This window comes from Rhagoletis zephyria, unplaced genomic scaffold (genome assembly GCF_001687245.7).
Source record: "Rhagoletis zephyria isolate East Lansing unplaced genomic scaffold, Rhagoletis_zephyria_1.1 Rzeph_scaffold_03584, whole genome shotgun sequence".
Classification (NCBI taxonomy): Eukaryota; Metazoa; Arthropoda; class Insecta; order Diptera; family Tephritidae; genus Rhagoletis; species Rhagoletis zephyria.
Genome location: NW_016160667.1, coordinates 40217 through 55524, shown reverse-complemented (window position 1 = coordinate 55524; position 15308 = coordinate 40217). Strand labels below are relative to the sequence as shown.

Sequence of the window (15308 nt, the reverse complement as noted above, 5' to 3'; positions counted from 1 at the left end):
TCATTTGTTTGAGTCACTATATTTGCAATTATGTTTAATAAGGGGTTCGGTTTAGTTATTTGTACGATTTTGGGGTGCTGAGCCCAAACGCGTCACCCAAATCAAAAAACTTTTATACACTTGTAGACAAGAGTCTACGCTTTATTTGCTCTTTTTCGGCAACGCAGAAAGGTGAATTCTACTTAGTGAGGGTTACAATAAATTTGCGAAAAATCTACACCTCCTCCCCCTCCGCCACCTACCACCACAAAATCGTTGCACAAATAACTTAACACTTCCCCACAATAAGTGTACAACTACCTTTTCTACTATTTCCTTGAAAACATCCGCGACACATTCATCTCCTTTTGCAGATGCTTCCAGGAATAGAGCTCTATGTTTGCGCGCAAATTTGAGTCCCTCTTCCCGACTAATGATTCGCTCTCTGTCGATTTTATTCCCAACTACAATAGTGGCAATGTTAGGATTATCACTATAGTTTTCAAGCTCCGCAAGCCAAGTCTCCAACTTAGCCAAGGATTCACGGTTCGTGACGTCATAAACTAACACAGCTCCCAAAGCCTGCAANGTAAAAAAAAAAAAAAACAAAAATAATTTTTTATTATGTACCAAATTTCACGAGACAAAATTTTAACTAATATAAGATTTTATGTTATAAAACCTTTCTATAAAAGCTTGGAGTAAGACTCCGAAACCGTTCGGCACCAGCAGTATCCCAGAGAGCCAACTTATATTCAAGCCCATCAATATTCACCACTTTGCTCTTGAAATCCATTCCAATAGTAACATCGTAGTTATCGTCAAATTTATCGTGTACGAATCGACGGATGAGGCTGAAGATAAAATTTAGCGAGTAATTTACATGCCAACAAGTAATGTAAAATTCTTTTTGCGACATCATCCGTTTCAGTTAATCGTCGTAAAACCGCGTATCGTCATTCTGCAAAACCGCGTAACTGACATTGGCTGCCAAAAATTGGATTTGCTCACACAAGCTCTTGGCTCAATCCTTATCCATTCGTCCTGAAATATACCCACCAGAAATGCGATTGCTTTATAAAAACAGAGAACCATTTTGAAATATGAGTGTTTTTAAGCTCTGGAAAATAATTTCTACATTACATACGCAGTTTTGCATTTTGCTGATACGCGGGTTTGCATTTTGTTGATACGCGGTTTTGCACTTTAAACGGTGTAATAATTTTGCCAGATTTCCTACCTTGATTTTCCAACACCGCTTTCGCCAATTATCAAGAGTTTTATTGTTGTATCATTCATGTCAACTATATAATTCAAAGATTCTATATTATATCAAAACAAAATAATATATTTATCAACCACAGTATATGGGCTCTGTCACGTCAGTAATTACCCCGATATTTGGATCGCGATCCATATTGATGGATTGATGGATCGCGCACGAATGCTACATGTTCAATATTTATCGCGTCAATATTGATATAAATTTTTGTGCTGAAAGCTTATTATAACGCAAGAAAATATTTTTATTTTGTACGTATAATTTACAGAATGTAAATGTACAATGTAAATTAAAATTTGTTTTGCAAGATTTTAAGCCCCGAGAGCGAAGGCAGAGCCGATGTTCGCATTATGAGAGTAAAAGATGTACTGACGAAATGTATGGATCGCGTTTTGAAAGTGCTACACGTTCAATATTTATTGATGGTATTGCGATCCGCGATCCAGATTTCAAAATTTTTGGAAATTTTGCGATATGGATCACGATCCATCAATACTGCATGCTACACCGTCAATAAATATCGAGATACTAGGATCACGTCAATAAATAATGACCGTGTGACAGTGCCCTATACCTCCGTATATCCAGTAAACAAACTTACCGGCCGTCTTCACGTGCTGGCAAATCTCGCTCGCATGACGACGCATGCGAGAAACCGCACGTGTAGACAGCGTTGCCAGGTTGACGTTTTTAACGTCATTTGGACGTTTTTTGTATCCTGTTGACGTTTTTGTGTTAAAAATGACGTTTTTTAACTTCCCAGTAATTTTTCTCTGTTACTAAATCTTGTAAGTAGAACTGATTTTGAATTATTTTCTTAATAAATCTTTACAAGCTTGTGTTTTGCTACGACAGCTGCTTCAAAATATATTTATTCTTTGGACACAGATGACTTAAATATGATGCAAACGAAGCGTACGCGCATTTCTTTTGGATTCTTGGACTAAGGATCCCGTGTTCAAAGGCTGGTTGTGTAACACTTGAGGTTACGAGGCTTATTGAAATGTTTGCTATTGCACATTAACAGGTCTATTCTGCACGTTACCGAAGATTTTGTAACCGGAAAATTGTATTACCAAAAAATGTTCCCAGTTCTTGTCACCGCGATTCTAGGTACGTTGGTAATGCAGTTAAAATATTCAGCAATTCAGCTATGAAGAATTGTGAAAATCCTGGCATTGCATATTTCACGGGGCAATAATTTGTTACCAGCTTATGAGATGGTAACAAAATTTACCGGTTACAAGATTACACAGAATGCGAAAAGGGTTTAAAAATTTACAGGAACTTTATTTACCGGTTACAAACTTTTTATTACCAGCGCAGAATAGACCTGTTAAAGCCAAATCAGGAAGAGCCGATCTATTGCAACACGCACGCTCACAAAAACATAAAAAAAGCTGCGAAGCATAAAAAGTCAGAAAAAAGTAGGCGACTTTTTTAGGACTTCATTGAAAATGGAATGAACGCAAAAACGGCTGAAATATTGCTATGCTCCTTCTTAGCAGAACGTAATTTACCATTTTCGACAACCGACCCCCTAACCAAATGTATACAAGAAAAAAAAATTATTGAAAATCAACGCGATTATTTAACGCCTTTGAACTTGCACATTATTGCCCTGAAATTTAATGGGCTATCACTGCATACCAAAAAAAAATCTAAAAAATCTGAATAAAAAGTTGAAAATCTAGCTGAAACTTTCCCGATTTTTTATAATTTTTGCACAAAGTTTGAAATGTGGATTTATATTTTATATATATAATGAGCTTGGTTTTTATGGAAAAATAATATACAAAAGAGAAACAGCCAAAATCGATCAAAATGTTGATGACTTAATCAGCTGATCACAAGTGTATGTATAAAATGATTTTTATATTAACGATCTCAAACCAGTTTACAATGAATTTTAAATGTGCTTTGTGGAAATGACATTTTAATATACCTTACGTACATATATACCTTTGTATACAATAAAAGTTTAATAAGAACAACTTTTGGTATATTCATTTGAAAAAGACGTTTTTGGGTAGGAAATGACGTTTTCTCAGACCAAGAGGGACATTTTCTCATGCCGAAGACCTGGCAACACTGCGTGTAGACCGCAAAAAGTACGAAGCATGCTTTTTCTCGCATACCGATCGGTATGCGAGCTCTCGCTTGCTTTCAACTGTCATTTTTGTTGTTGGACAGCTATGTTCTCATTTCGCAGAATTCTTCAGAGTAGCAACATCGTTTATTTTGAGGCAAATACAAATTTAGAGGCAGCCATTTTTCATTTGAAAATAGTATACATCTCTTTATGCAGATTTTCTAATTTTCTCAAACTTTTAAGAGCCTGCAAGGCTTGAACCTTCTTGTTTGGCGACATTTTACAAATGAAAAAGTATGCTGTCAAATGCGTAGTCAACAAAACTCTATCTCGCTTGCGAGAGAAAAAAGCAGAACGCAAGCGAGATTTTCAAGCATGTGAAAACGGCCGGTTAGCTATTTTTTTTCACCAAATTTGGTCCCAATCATGAACCAAGAATGATAGAATACAAGATTGCGCCGTCCTGGGCGTTGACATTTGTGTACCACAAGTAAACAAAGAATAGAGCGAAAAGAAGAACGAGTTGAAACTGCCGAAGCAGTTCACTTTACAGCGAAAATCGTGTTTTAATTTTGCTAAAGCAGTGTTTGCATTATTCAACTTTGCGTTCAACAATTGCGTTCAACTCAACGCAGGGTTGCACGAAAAAAAAGTTGAATGGCTAAATGTTGGCTGGCGACCAACTTTGTTGAAAGCGATTAGTTGAAAGGCCATTCAACCAAAAGTCGAATGCAAAGTTGAACAATGCAAACACCTTTTTATGGCGAATATTTTGATATTTTTAGCCATTCAACTTTTTTTTCGTGCAACCCTGCGCTGAGTTGAACGCAAATGTTGAACGCAAAGACACACTTTAAATGTGAAAATATTGCATTTTTCACCTAATCTATTAAGGAACAGTGAACATTTTAGTGCACTCCATTGCTTTGCAATTGAGGCTGCTTCAGCAAACGTTTTAGTGCANATTTTCTCATGCCGAAGACCTGGCAACACTGCGTGTAGACCGCAAAAAGTACGAAGCATGCTTTTTCTCGCATACCGATCGGTATGCGAGCTCTCGCTTGCTTTCAACTGTCATTTTTGTTGTTGGACAGCTATGTTCTCATTTCGCAGAATTCTTCAGAGTAGCAACATCGTTTATTTTGAGGCAAATACAAATTTAGAGGCAGCCATTTTTCATTTGAAAATAGTATACATCTCTTTATGCAGATTTTCTAATTTTCTCAAACTTTTAAGAGCCTGCAAGGCTTGAACCTTCTTGTTTGGCGACATTTTACAAATGAAAAAGTATGCTGTCAAATGCGTAGTCAACAAAACTCTATCTCGCTTGCGAGAGAAAAAAGCAGAACGCAAGCGAGATTTTCAAGCATGTGAAAACGGCCGGTTAGCTATTTTTTTTCACCAAATTTGGTCCCAATCATGAACCAAGAATGATAGAATACAAGATTGCGCCGTCCTGGGCGTTGACATTTGTGTACCACAAGTAAACAAAGAATAGAGCGAAAAGAAGAACGAGTTGAAACTGCCGAAGCAGTTCACTTTACAGCGAAAATCGTGTTTTAATTTTGCTAAAGCAGTGTTTGCATTATTCAACTTTGCGTTCAACAATTGCGTTCAACTCAACGCAGGGTTGCACGAAAAAAAAGTTGAATGGCTAAATGTTGGCTGGCGACCAACTTTGTTGAAAGCGATTAGTTGAAAGGCCATTCAACCAAAAGTCGAATGCAAAGTTGAACAATGCAAACACCTTTTTATGGCGAATATTTTGATATTTTTAGCCATTCAACTTTTTTTTCGTGCAACCCTGCGCTGAGTTGAACGCAAATGTTGAACGCAAAGACACACTTTAAATGTGAAAATATTGCATTTTTCACCTAATCTATTAAGGAACAGTGAACATTTTAGTGCACTCCATTGCTTTGCAATTGAGGCTGCTTCAGCAAACGTTTTAGTGCACTCCATTGCTTTGCAATTAAGGCTGCTGCAGAAAACTGCAGCAGCATCTCTGCGAGATTGATTAGTTAACTTGCTAATGGAGGCTGCGTGGAGCAGAAACAAAATCCTTGTGAGGAAATTCTGTTAGTATAATAATAGAGAAACATTTCGGGAACGGCTTTGCCGTGCCCTATGTACACAAAATGCAGCGATTCGTCCCAGCGCTACACTTGCATCTACGCTTCTTGCATCTTGACGGCTGTCGCAATTTAACACACAGCACTTCACTGAATTAGTTTTTAGGCAGTCTTCAACTCAAAAATCACTCACAAATTGCAAACTAACACAATTTAAACTGATTTTTCACTTATAATTCAAGTTACCACAACTGTCAAAATCGGCAAAACCAAAGTAGCGGTACCACTGACGGCGCCACCTTTGTTCGCTGCACCGTGATCATGAACCAATTAGAACAGATCTGACCGGTTGAGAAGCAGCCATTTGTAATACACTGCCGGAGCAAAGTATTGGTACAGCAAATTTTCCACAATATATGCAACAATTTTTATTCTAATATTTTTCCGCCAATTTTGTATAAAAATATGGTTCATTCAACCACAAAAAAACATAAAAATATAATTCCAAAACTTTGTGCAAAACTCGCGAAAATTCAGCAAAATTTCATCAAAATTTTCCACTTTTTAATCAGATTTTTTAGAACTTTTCTGAGTATGCAGTTTTGCAGCAGAACGAAATATTTTTATACGAAATTAGCGGAAAAATATTAGAACGAAAATTGTTGCATATATTGTAAAAAATTTGCTGTGCCAATACTTTGTTCCGGCAGTGTAGCAATTGAGAAAAAAAGTGTGTGACGTTCGTAATTTTGAAGCTTGCTATCTCTGTTTTGCTTCTTTCTTTATGTGTATTTTGTCGGTGGTTTATTTCAGTGATTTTTAAGCGATTTTCAATAACTTTNACTGCCGGAGCAAAGTATTGGTACAGCAAATTTTCCACAATATATGCAACAATTTTTATTCTAATATTTTTCCGCCAATTTTGTATAAAAATATGGTTCATTCAACCACAAAAAAACATAAAAATATAATTCCAAAACTTTGTGCAAAACTCGCGAAAATTCAGCAAAATTTCATCAAAATTTTCCACTTTTTAATCAGATTTTTTAGAACTTTTCTGAGTATGCAGTTTTGCAGCAGAACGAAATATTTTTATACGAAATTAGCGGAAAAATATTAGAACGAAAATTGTTGCATATATTGTAAAAAATTTGCTGTGCCAATACTTTGTTCCGGCAGTGTAGCAATTGAGAAAAAAAGTGTGTGACGTTCGTAATTTTGAAGCTTGCTATCTCTGTTTTGCTTCTTTCTTTATGTGTATTTTGTCGGTGGTTTATTTCAGTGATTTTTAAGCGATTTTCAATAACTTTTTTGTGGAAATGTAATTAAAATGAAGTGCGCGGTGATTGGTGGCAAAAACACGTACAAAATAATAATTTGGTTAGTACAAACATGTGCTGCAAAATTGCTTGCATTTTTTTCTTTATGCTTCGTCTTCATATTCTTTGTTTACTTTTCAAAGAAAATAACATGGCGCCGAAATTACAAAGTCAGCCAGAAAATTACTTTTTTCTTTTGCTTCATCTTGTCAGATCTTGTGTAGTTGGATCATGGGTCCCCATAAAGGACTAGTGTTGCAAGCAACGCTTTTTCGGCAATAAGGGTGTTGTGCAGCAATTCAATGTGGTGAAAATTATTTTAGCACTAGAGAAATGGATGAAAAATATTTCAGTACGCTTGAACATCTCAGAATATTTATTTTATTAATACAAACCGATTTTTTGTTTTACTGTGTCGAAGCCGTTGCTCAAATATTTGTAATTTAGTATTTAGGTTAATTGTGAAATATATTGAACGCACAAATTAAATTATGGGAGCGATTTATTCACATGGAATTAGACCAGGGCTGATGATATACTTTAAATAAATTGTGAATCTGCGAGAATATCTTATCAGCATATGAATATACTTCTTAACTTTTGCCGAAAATTTATATACAGGCTCGAAATTATGCCAGGAACTTTCAAATATCGTCTCTTGAATGGAAAATTTCCGTAAGCGTCATTTCTACAGTTTTTAATTAAAGATGCAGTTATATATTTTAAAACAAGAAATTTAGATTTTTTGTTAACAGTTTTTTGGATATCTTCTTTAGTTTCCGAGTAATTGACTAAAATGTTTTCGGTAATTTGGTACAAATTACGTTAGTAATGCTGTCGTACTAAACTAATCAAGATCTTTCAAGTAGCGTCATCTGTTCTTAAATATCTGCTTTAGTAGACGACATATTCAGCCTTAACATGAGTTTCATTTTCTCAAACCGAGTCACCTTTTCACTTTTCGTTTCCGTGTATTCACTACGGGTGGGTGAAAAAAGTTCTGGCGAAACTCACGATTAGGCTGATTAGTAAATAAAATCAATAATAATCCCAACGGTTTTTACCCTCCATTCCCGCCCATCCGCACGAGGGGTGCAGTCCGCATGACGTACGGAACCAGTATTTTAAATTTTTGCGCCGAGTCACGATAGGCAGGAGTTTGTTAAGTGTCGAGATCTAAAACTGTTCAGCTACAGAACTAAATTCATCAGCCGATTTTATGTCTTTATTTTAATGATTCATTTATTGAGAGAGGACGGAATCGATTTCTTAGGGTCGGTTGCTCAAAGCATGATTAACACTAATCATCGGTTAACATCGTTATCGACGTTTTCGACTCCATGCATATAACACGGTGTCGGTAACGTCGATAACGATGTTTAACCAGGGATTAGTGTCAACCAGGCTTTGAGCAACCGGCCCTTAATGCTGAAAAGCGGATCTGTTATATCAAACGTGCTCGAATGAGAGTTAAAATCCTGGCATAAGCAACGGAGTGGGTCGTGTAATTCAAAATTAGTTTTACAAGCTTTTAGAAATAGGGGACAAAAGTGTCTCGATACCCGGAAGGGAACATTAAGGCTAACTTCGCCCAGAAGAAGCGGACTTGAAATTGAGCCTGTTAGTAATTTAACTATAAAAATTGTACCAAGCATTTGCCTGCGGCTGGAAAGTGTAGGAAGATTAATAAGTTTTAATCGGCTCGTATAAGGTGGAAGGTTATATTGAGAATCCCAACGGAAATTCCTTAAAGCAAAAAGTAGGAATTGTTTTTGAATTGATTCTATCTTGTCTGAGTAAATTTGATACCTTGGATTTCAAACCACCGAACCGTATTCCAGAATTGGCCTAACTAATGTTGTAAACAGGGTTTTAGTGATATAAGGGTCACAAAATTCTTTTGACCATCGTTTCACAAATGCAAGTACACCTTTAGCCTTGTTGACTGTCACATTAATATGAAGATTAAAATTAAGCTTAGGATCCATTGTGATACCAAGGTCCACAAAATTGTATACCTGTTCCAGGTTATGGTTACCTATTATATAAGAAACTGGCAGAACAGCTCTTCGCGAGAAGCACATTACTTTACATTTCTTAAGATTTAGGGCCGTTTGCACCATGTCTAGTCAGTAAGCCATGCTGTTTAAGTCTAGGGCCGTTTGCACCATGTCTAGTTAATTCTAACTCCCAGTTAAACATCTTTATCGACGTTATCGACACCCATCATATAACATGTGATCGATAAAGCAGTTAACGTGCTTAACTGAAGGATGTACCTCCAGTTAGCTTTACCTAACCTAAGGGCCGTTTGCACCATGTCTAGTTAATTCTAACTCCCAGTTAAACACCTTTATCGACGTTATCGACACCCATCATATAACATGTGATCGATAAAGCAGTGGATGTGCTTAACTGAAGGATGTACCTCCAGTTAGCGTTAACTAGACATGGTGCAAACGGCCCTTAGAGGCATAAGATTTACTTAACACCAGTAAGCCATACTGTTGCGCTTACTTTATAGCGCGGCAAACGTGAAGGATACTAAAATAAAGCACAAATTTTATATAGTACGCAAGTGGCTACGCACTTTAAAAATTTTTGTATTGAACTCACTACACGTTTTTACAGTTTAAAGTGCTTGCAGTTATATATATAGAAATTTACATTTGCAGTTATTCAGATAAATTTAATAGAAAATACTAGATTCATGTAGATGTTGAAAAAGGCAAATAGTTCAAAAGGATAAGAAAATGATACGGAGAATAAGAAACGGTTCAGTGTTGCCAGATCGAGATTTCACTGTTCAGCCGTACTCATCGGCGGTAACATTCCCTCGCCCGTAAACGAGTATATGTTCGCGAGTTTACCCTCCTCAATACCGACGTCCAGTACTGCGATTTTCGCTACAGGTCGATGAAGTATGCTGGACTTAGTTTGCACCACCACGCTTCGGACTTGACCGTCTTTAGCTATGACGGAATCCACGACTTTGCCTATCGGCCAGCAATTCCTCGGCAGATCATGGTCCACAATCACAACTTCATCGCCGATGCACACCGGTTTTTGCTTGACGAACCATTTACTGCGTCGTGAAATGATTGGCACGTATACTTTGACCCACCTGTGCCAAAAACGGTCCGCAGACAGCTGCGCCTGGCGCCAACGTTGTCGTAGGTTACCAGTATCTCCGCATATTGGTTTATAACCGTCAGATGACATCATACATGAGCTTGTATCCAGGCTGTGAGCAATCTCGATATGTACAGCTCGCAGGGTCAAGCACGTAAATAAAACGCCCCATCTCTTCTCTGGTCTTCTCCCAACGGCGACGTTTAGCGGGCCAAAGTAATCGACGCCTACGTACGTGAAAGGCCTTTCGAAGGCCGCGAGCCGTGCCGCTGGTAGAGATGCCATTTGAGGTATTTGAGGCGTTGCGCTCGCGTTCTTACATTTTTGACACGTACGACGTACCTGTCTGTAAAGCACCCTGAGTCGAGGTATGAAATATTGACTTCGCACCCGATTGATAATCGTCTCATGATGTAGGTTTTCATGCATCCACCGCACTATAAGGAAGGTTATATGGTGAGAATTAGGTAAAATTATAACGTCGCTGTGGTTATTTAGATGCTCCGCACGGCCTCTGCTCCTAATTATTCCTTCTGAGTCCAAGTAAATATTTAAGGAATATAGTTTGCTGGACTTCTCGATGGTCTTACCGCGTTGTAGGTAACTAATCTCTTCACTAAATTCGGTACTCTGTGCGTGTTTCACCAGGAAACTTTGGGCTCGTTTCGTATCTTCGAAGTCTATCGTAATCTTTCTAGACCTAGCGCCTCTTATCACTGATTGCAGCCTGCTCACATATAATGCAAACGTGGCCACGGCTCGGTATAAACGTTTCCAGTTGGAGAAGTATTCGGCGTTGACTGTAATTTTTTGCAACTGCAGCCTGTCGATACGTAAAACGAAATTCCTGAGCTCTGGAACTTTAACCGTATTAACGCTCATTTCGTCACACTGCGGTCATGCTTTTTGGTCCAAAACTAAGAAATCCGGGCCAGTGAACCAGAGCCGGTAGTTTGATCGCGTTGTAAATTTGGTGGCTACGTCGGCGGGGTTAGCTTTTGATGGAACCCAACGCCACTGGTTGACATTCGAAGCTTCTAGGATTTCGCCCACTCGGTGCATAACGTATTGGTGGAAGTGTTTTGGATCCATACGGAACCAACGCAGTACGGTTTTGGAATCTGTCCACCAATGCTTCGACATAATAGGGATGCGCTGCACACTCGTTACCATATCGGCCAGCCTTGTGCCGATCACGGCTACTTGCAACTCAAGCCTTGGGATAGAGAGTGGTTTCAATGGCGCAACTTTTGATTTCGCGGCTACAAGGGAAACCGTTTCATCGTCATCTCTCTTAACCCGCAGATAGCAGACTGCTGCGTAGCCGCCCTCCCCCGCGTCCACGAAAGTATGGAGTTGGACGTCTTGTGCATCTTGCAATAATGGAGAAAAACATCTGGATATATTGACGTCACGTATAAGCTGCATTAAGTTTTTCCATTGACACCATTTGTTGTTTGGATCGTCGCGCAACGGTTCGTCCCAAGCGATTCCGGCACGTCATACTTCTTGCAGTATAATTTTTAGGCCTATGGTATAGCAGCTTACGAATCCAAGTGCGTCGAAGATTGACATAAGTACTTGCAGAATCTCCCTTTTTGTTGGTATGAGTGATTCATTGACAACGTCTCGACGAAGCTTCGTGAACCTGCAAATATACTTAAAACTGTCATTAAGGGGGTCGGTAATGTAATGGCGATGCTAGCAAGTCAATATTCGAATAAGGCTTCATAACAAAATTCCTTGTGGTTTAAAGACTATAGGAAATGGTACATTTTACTAAAGCCAGCCTCCCGACATAAGCTACTATTTCATACGAACACAAATAAATTCGTCAACAAATAATTTTGATTATTTTAATTAAGTCCTCAGATAAGTTTGTGAATCTTATCAGTGTTCTATGTAAGAACCAAAAATCAATACCCTCGCCAATTTGAACTTTTGCTTTAAAAGAAAAATATACATAGCGCATTTACTCAATACTTGGTCTGGCATCACTGTTTGAGCATTGATGTGCTCAGCTCACTGTTGCCAAGGTCGTGCATTTTGCACTAAATTTAGTGCTTTTGGGAACCAAAAAACCAAAATAAATGGAATTCAATGCTTGGTGCGGTATTTAGTGATGCTTTTTTAATTTAAGCACACCGAATGCATAGGTACATAAATATGTATGTATGTATACACTATACACTAATATTCTACATTAAGATGGAATTCATTTACTGAATAAAATGTGAGGAATAGGTAAATTAAATATGTTTTGCGTTGTTATAAATGTATTGAAATTAATCAATTAATAAAAACGTGAGGAAATGGATATGTATATACACTTTTTACTGAATCAAAAAAATTATTAAACATGATAATAAAAACTTGACGCTTTAGTTTTGGAAAAATTGGCTTTTTCTGGTGGCCTGATGCCACACTGGCTCAGTTGGCGCAAAAGTACACATACATACACGCATTTTTACTTGAAAATAAGTGTGTAGTGGTTAATATGTATACGATGCCATCTCCGTACAGCTCACTTCACCTCGCGTAGTACGCTCGCGTGCGCGCAGTTTGCCCGCGACGTCGACTGCGTGCACCTCTGCTGTGCATCCCTAAGGTAGGTGATCGACCCTACCAGTATCAGTAAAATATTTGAAGCTATAGTTAGAGTTGAAAAATAAACAAAATTAGGGTTTTTTTGGTTTTATTTTACGCGACAAAAACTACCAACAATCAAAGTCTACCAATAGATTTTTATACCTAACTTTAAAGCCTATAAATCCTCTTCTCATGTTTGAGTTTTGAAGTAAGAAAATAACGCATTTTTTAATACAAAAATTGAGATTTCACGAACTATAAGAAACCTATGAGATATGTGTAAAACAGGCAAATTTAAACAGTATGAAAAAACACTCCAAAAATCCGTACATCTTGACGGAAAGCTAAAAATCCGTACGTTGAATCCGTACAACCATTTTCACCCCTGCAAATCCGTACATTTGGCAGGGCTGCGACTGAATGGCCGAGTCGTTCGCTCTCGGCAAAATACACTACCACCAGTGTTGCCGCGAGGTCCTGAGAAAATTTATCGTAAAAAAAAACAAAAAATGCATTAAATGTATCTCTTGTATTTTTTGTTTCAGTATCTAAGTATCAAGAAAAAACTGTTAAAAAATTATATTTGGTTTTATACCACTGCTTTTTATTATTGTCAATAATCGAAAAATCATGTAATTAACATTCATACACATATCTACATATCTACATATGTATGTTTATTGTTTTTAATCTTGTATAAAGGCGAACAAAAATAGTATGTATAGGTGTATTTTTTGTAAGCGAGCGACACTTAAGCGGCTACTTAAGCAGCTACTTAAGCAGCCCTGTTGGCAAGAAAAACGTGATTAGTTTAACGGGATTTAGATACAAAAAATAATTTAAGTGAGTAATTATGCGAGGTATTTGCGTAATAAAACACTTATTTCCACTTTCCTATTAGGAATTCACAATAGAGCAGTTTTTTCACTTAACAGCACTACCCTTCAGACCGCGTATTTTTTAACCGGCCTGGCAAGTGTTCCTTTGTAGCTCGGTTGCAAAAGAATGCACCTTATGTATAGATTTCACAGAAACTTGAATACAAATTTATATATGTACTTAAAACTTTAGCTGTCGATCATTTACGTTAATTATCAAATTATGTAATACACCCCACGTTAAACTCGTTGGAAATTATGTCAAAACGCTGAAACTACCTTCAGTGTGGACTTAATTTTGACTATGAATACGTCCCATTATATTCTCAACAGTTTTGTAATGAAAGTCTATTTTTCTTTTTACATTGGATTAATTTTAAATCTGAAAATATACGTTCTGCAGCGGCAGAGTTATGTATGTATGCGGCTAGTAAAGTAAATGAAAAACGAATGCAGTCAGCTCATTATACATAAATAGTTTGTTTCAAGTATTCTTCTTTCAGCTTATTTGACACCACCAAACGTTTCAATATTTTCGATCAAATTTTAAAAGCTGCCAGTACCTAGTTACATATATATTTTCTCTTTGTCATGTATCAAAAATTGGTACTACGAGGAAAATTTAATTATCTCGCGAAATGAGCGAAAAAAGTAAAGTATCTTTCGAAAATTTATATAAACACGTATCACTTTTGAAGTATATGGATCAAAACGGCAACACTGCTCGCCTCAGAGGAATGGGAGGATATGCGCACTACATTTCCGCAGCTATATAAGCAAGCCCGCCTATACATCACGGTTGTTGAGTCATCTGTCCCTTGCGAGAGGATTTTCTCAAACACAGGTTAAACTATGGAGGTTATTCTGCATTTCGATTACGTTCCCGCATTCCGCTCCACAACAATCGCATTTTGGTATTCTGAGTTACGATCGAATCGAAAGAACAACAGCAAGAGCGAAAACATCTTCGAAATCAGCTGTTTACATAGGAATGTGTGAAATCGAAACAAAACAAAACAAATATTTGCCACCAAACGATAGCAGTTTACGAAGCTAAAATTTGTAGATATTTTAAAATATCTAAATACACAGTTCAAAATGGCGCCTCCACGAGTACGGTCGTGCTGACCTGTCGAGTTTTTTTAAAGCAAATATCTGATTAATATACACACAAAAATGAAGTCGGTTCATTAAATATAACATTAGAAGTTTTAAAAACAAGAGAAGATAATACTACAAAGTAATAATTACATAAGTAATGTAATAGACGTTGACATAAAGAAAATTGACACTAAAATTAAACGAAAATATTTAAGCGTACCGTTGATACGGTACTATCGTATGAACAAATTAACTGTTCCACAAAATGAAACAGAAAATTTTTCAATACTATCCTAAAAATATAATTTGACGAATAATTATAAAATTGTCAAATTGGAGGAATAACCTGGCGATATGAAGACATTGTTCTCTGCCATTAGAATACAATAAATTACCAAATTGGAGGAATAACCTAGCGACATGAGAGCTTAGCTCCCAGCCATTTAATTTTTCAATCTTAGTAATACACTCTGACATATAACCAATAATTAGCGGAATAACGTGGTTACTTGTGGACCATTAAATGACAATACACTTTTTAATTTGATATAATTGACAAAGATTTGAAAGGAATAAGACGTATGATACATATATAAACAGAAACTTTTGCACGTGGTTCTGGCCCTTAGCGGTATTACCATCGTGTATCAGTGGAACGACGTTTGCACACAGCATTTGGAAAACAACATACGAAGATATATATTTTGAAAGCAGAGGAATAACCTGGCGGTTATTTTATATAAACTGGCCGATCTACCTTAAAGCCCCCAAAAAAAACCAAATATATCTTATATATCTTATCTGGAGTGCAATGGGGTATAGTCGTTGCGCTGGGTATGCAGTTACAGTTGCATGGCTATACTC

At 37.2% G+C, this 15308-nt stretch overlaps 1 protein-coding gene across 1 annotated transcript; it reads right to left on the bottom strand.

Moving 5' to 3' along the window:
* Positions 1-40: 40 nt before the first annotated feature.
* LOC108369283 (ras-related protein Rab-18-like) lies at positions 41-1366 on the bottom strand. Its single transcript, XM_017624374.1, has 3 exons — positions 1220-1366; positions 662-833; positions 41-561 (listed from the first exon to the last, which is right to left on the bottom strand). Exons 1-3 carry the CDS (start codon positions 1276-1278, stop codon positions 193-195), a joined length of 600 nt encoding a protein of 199 aa, XP_017479863.1. The 5' UTR covers positions 1279-1366; the 3' UTR covers positions 41-192.
* Positions 1367-15308: the final 13942 nt, after the last annotated feature.

Excerpts from the sequence above, each read along its gene's own strand:
- LOC108369283 (XM_017624374.1), bottom strand. The coding sequence starts at position 1,278 with ATGAATGATACAACAATAAAACTCTTGATAATTGGCGAAAGCGGTGTT. Across the intron at positions 834-1,219 it reads AGCGGTGTTGGAAAATCAAG|CCTCATCCGTCGATTCGTAC; the intron begins GTAGGAAATCTG and ends TTTTATCTTCAG.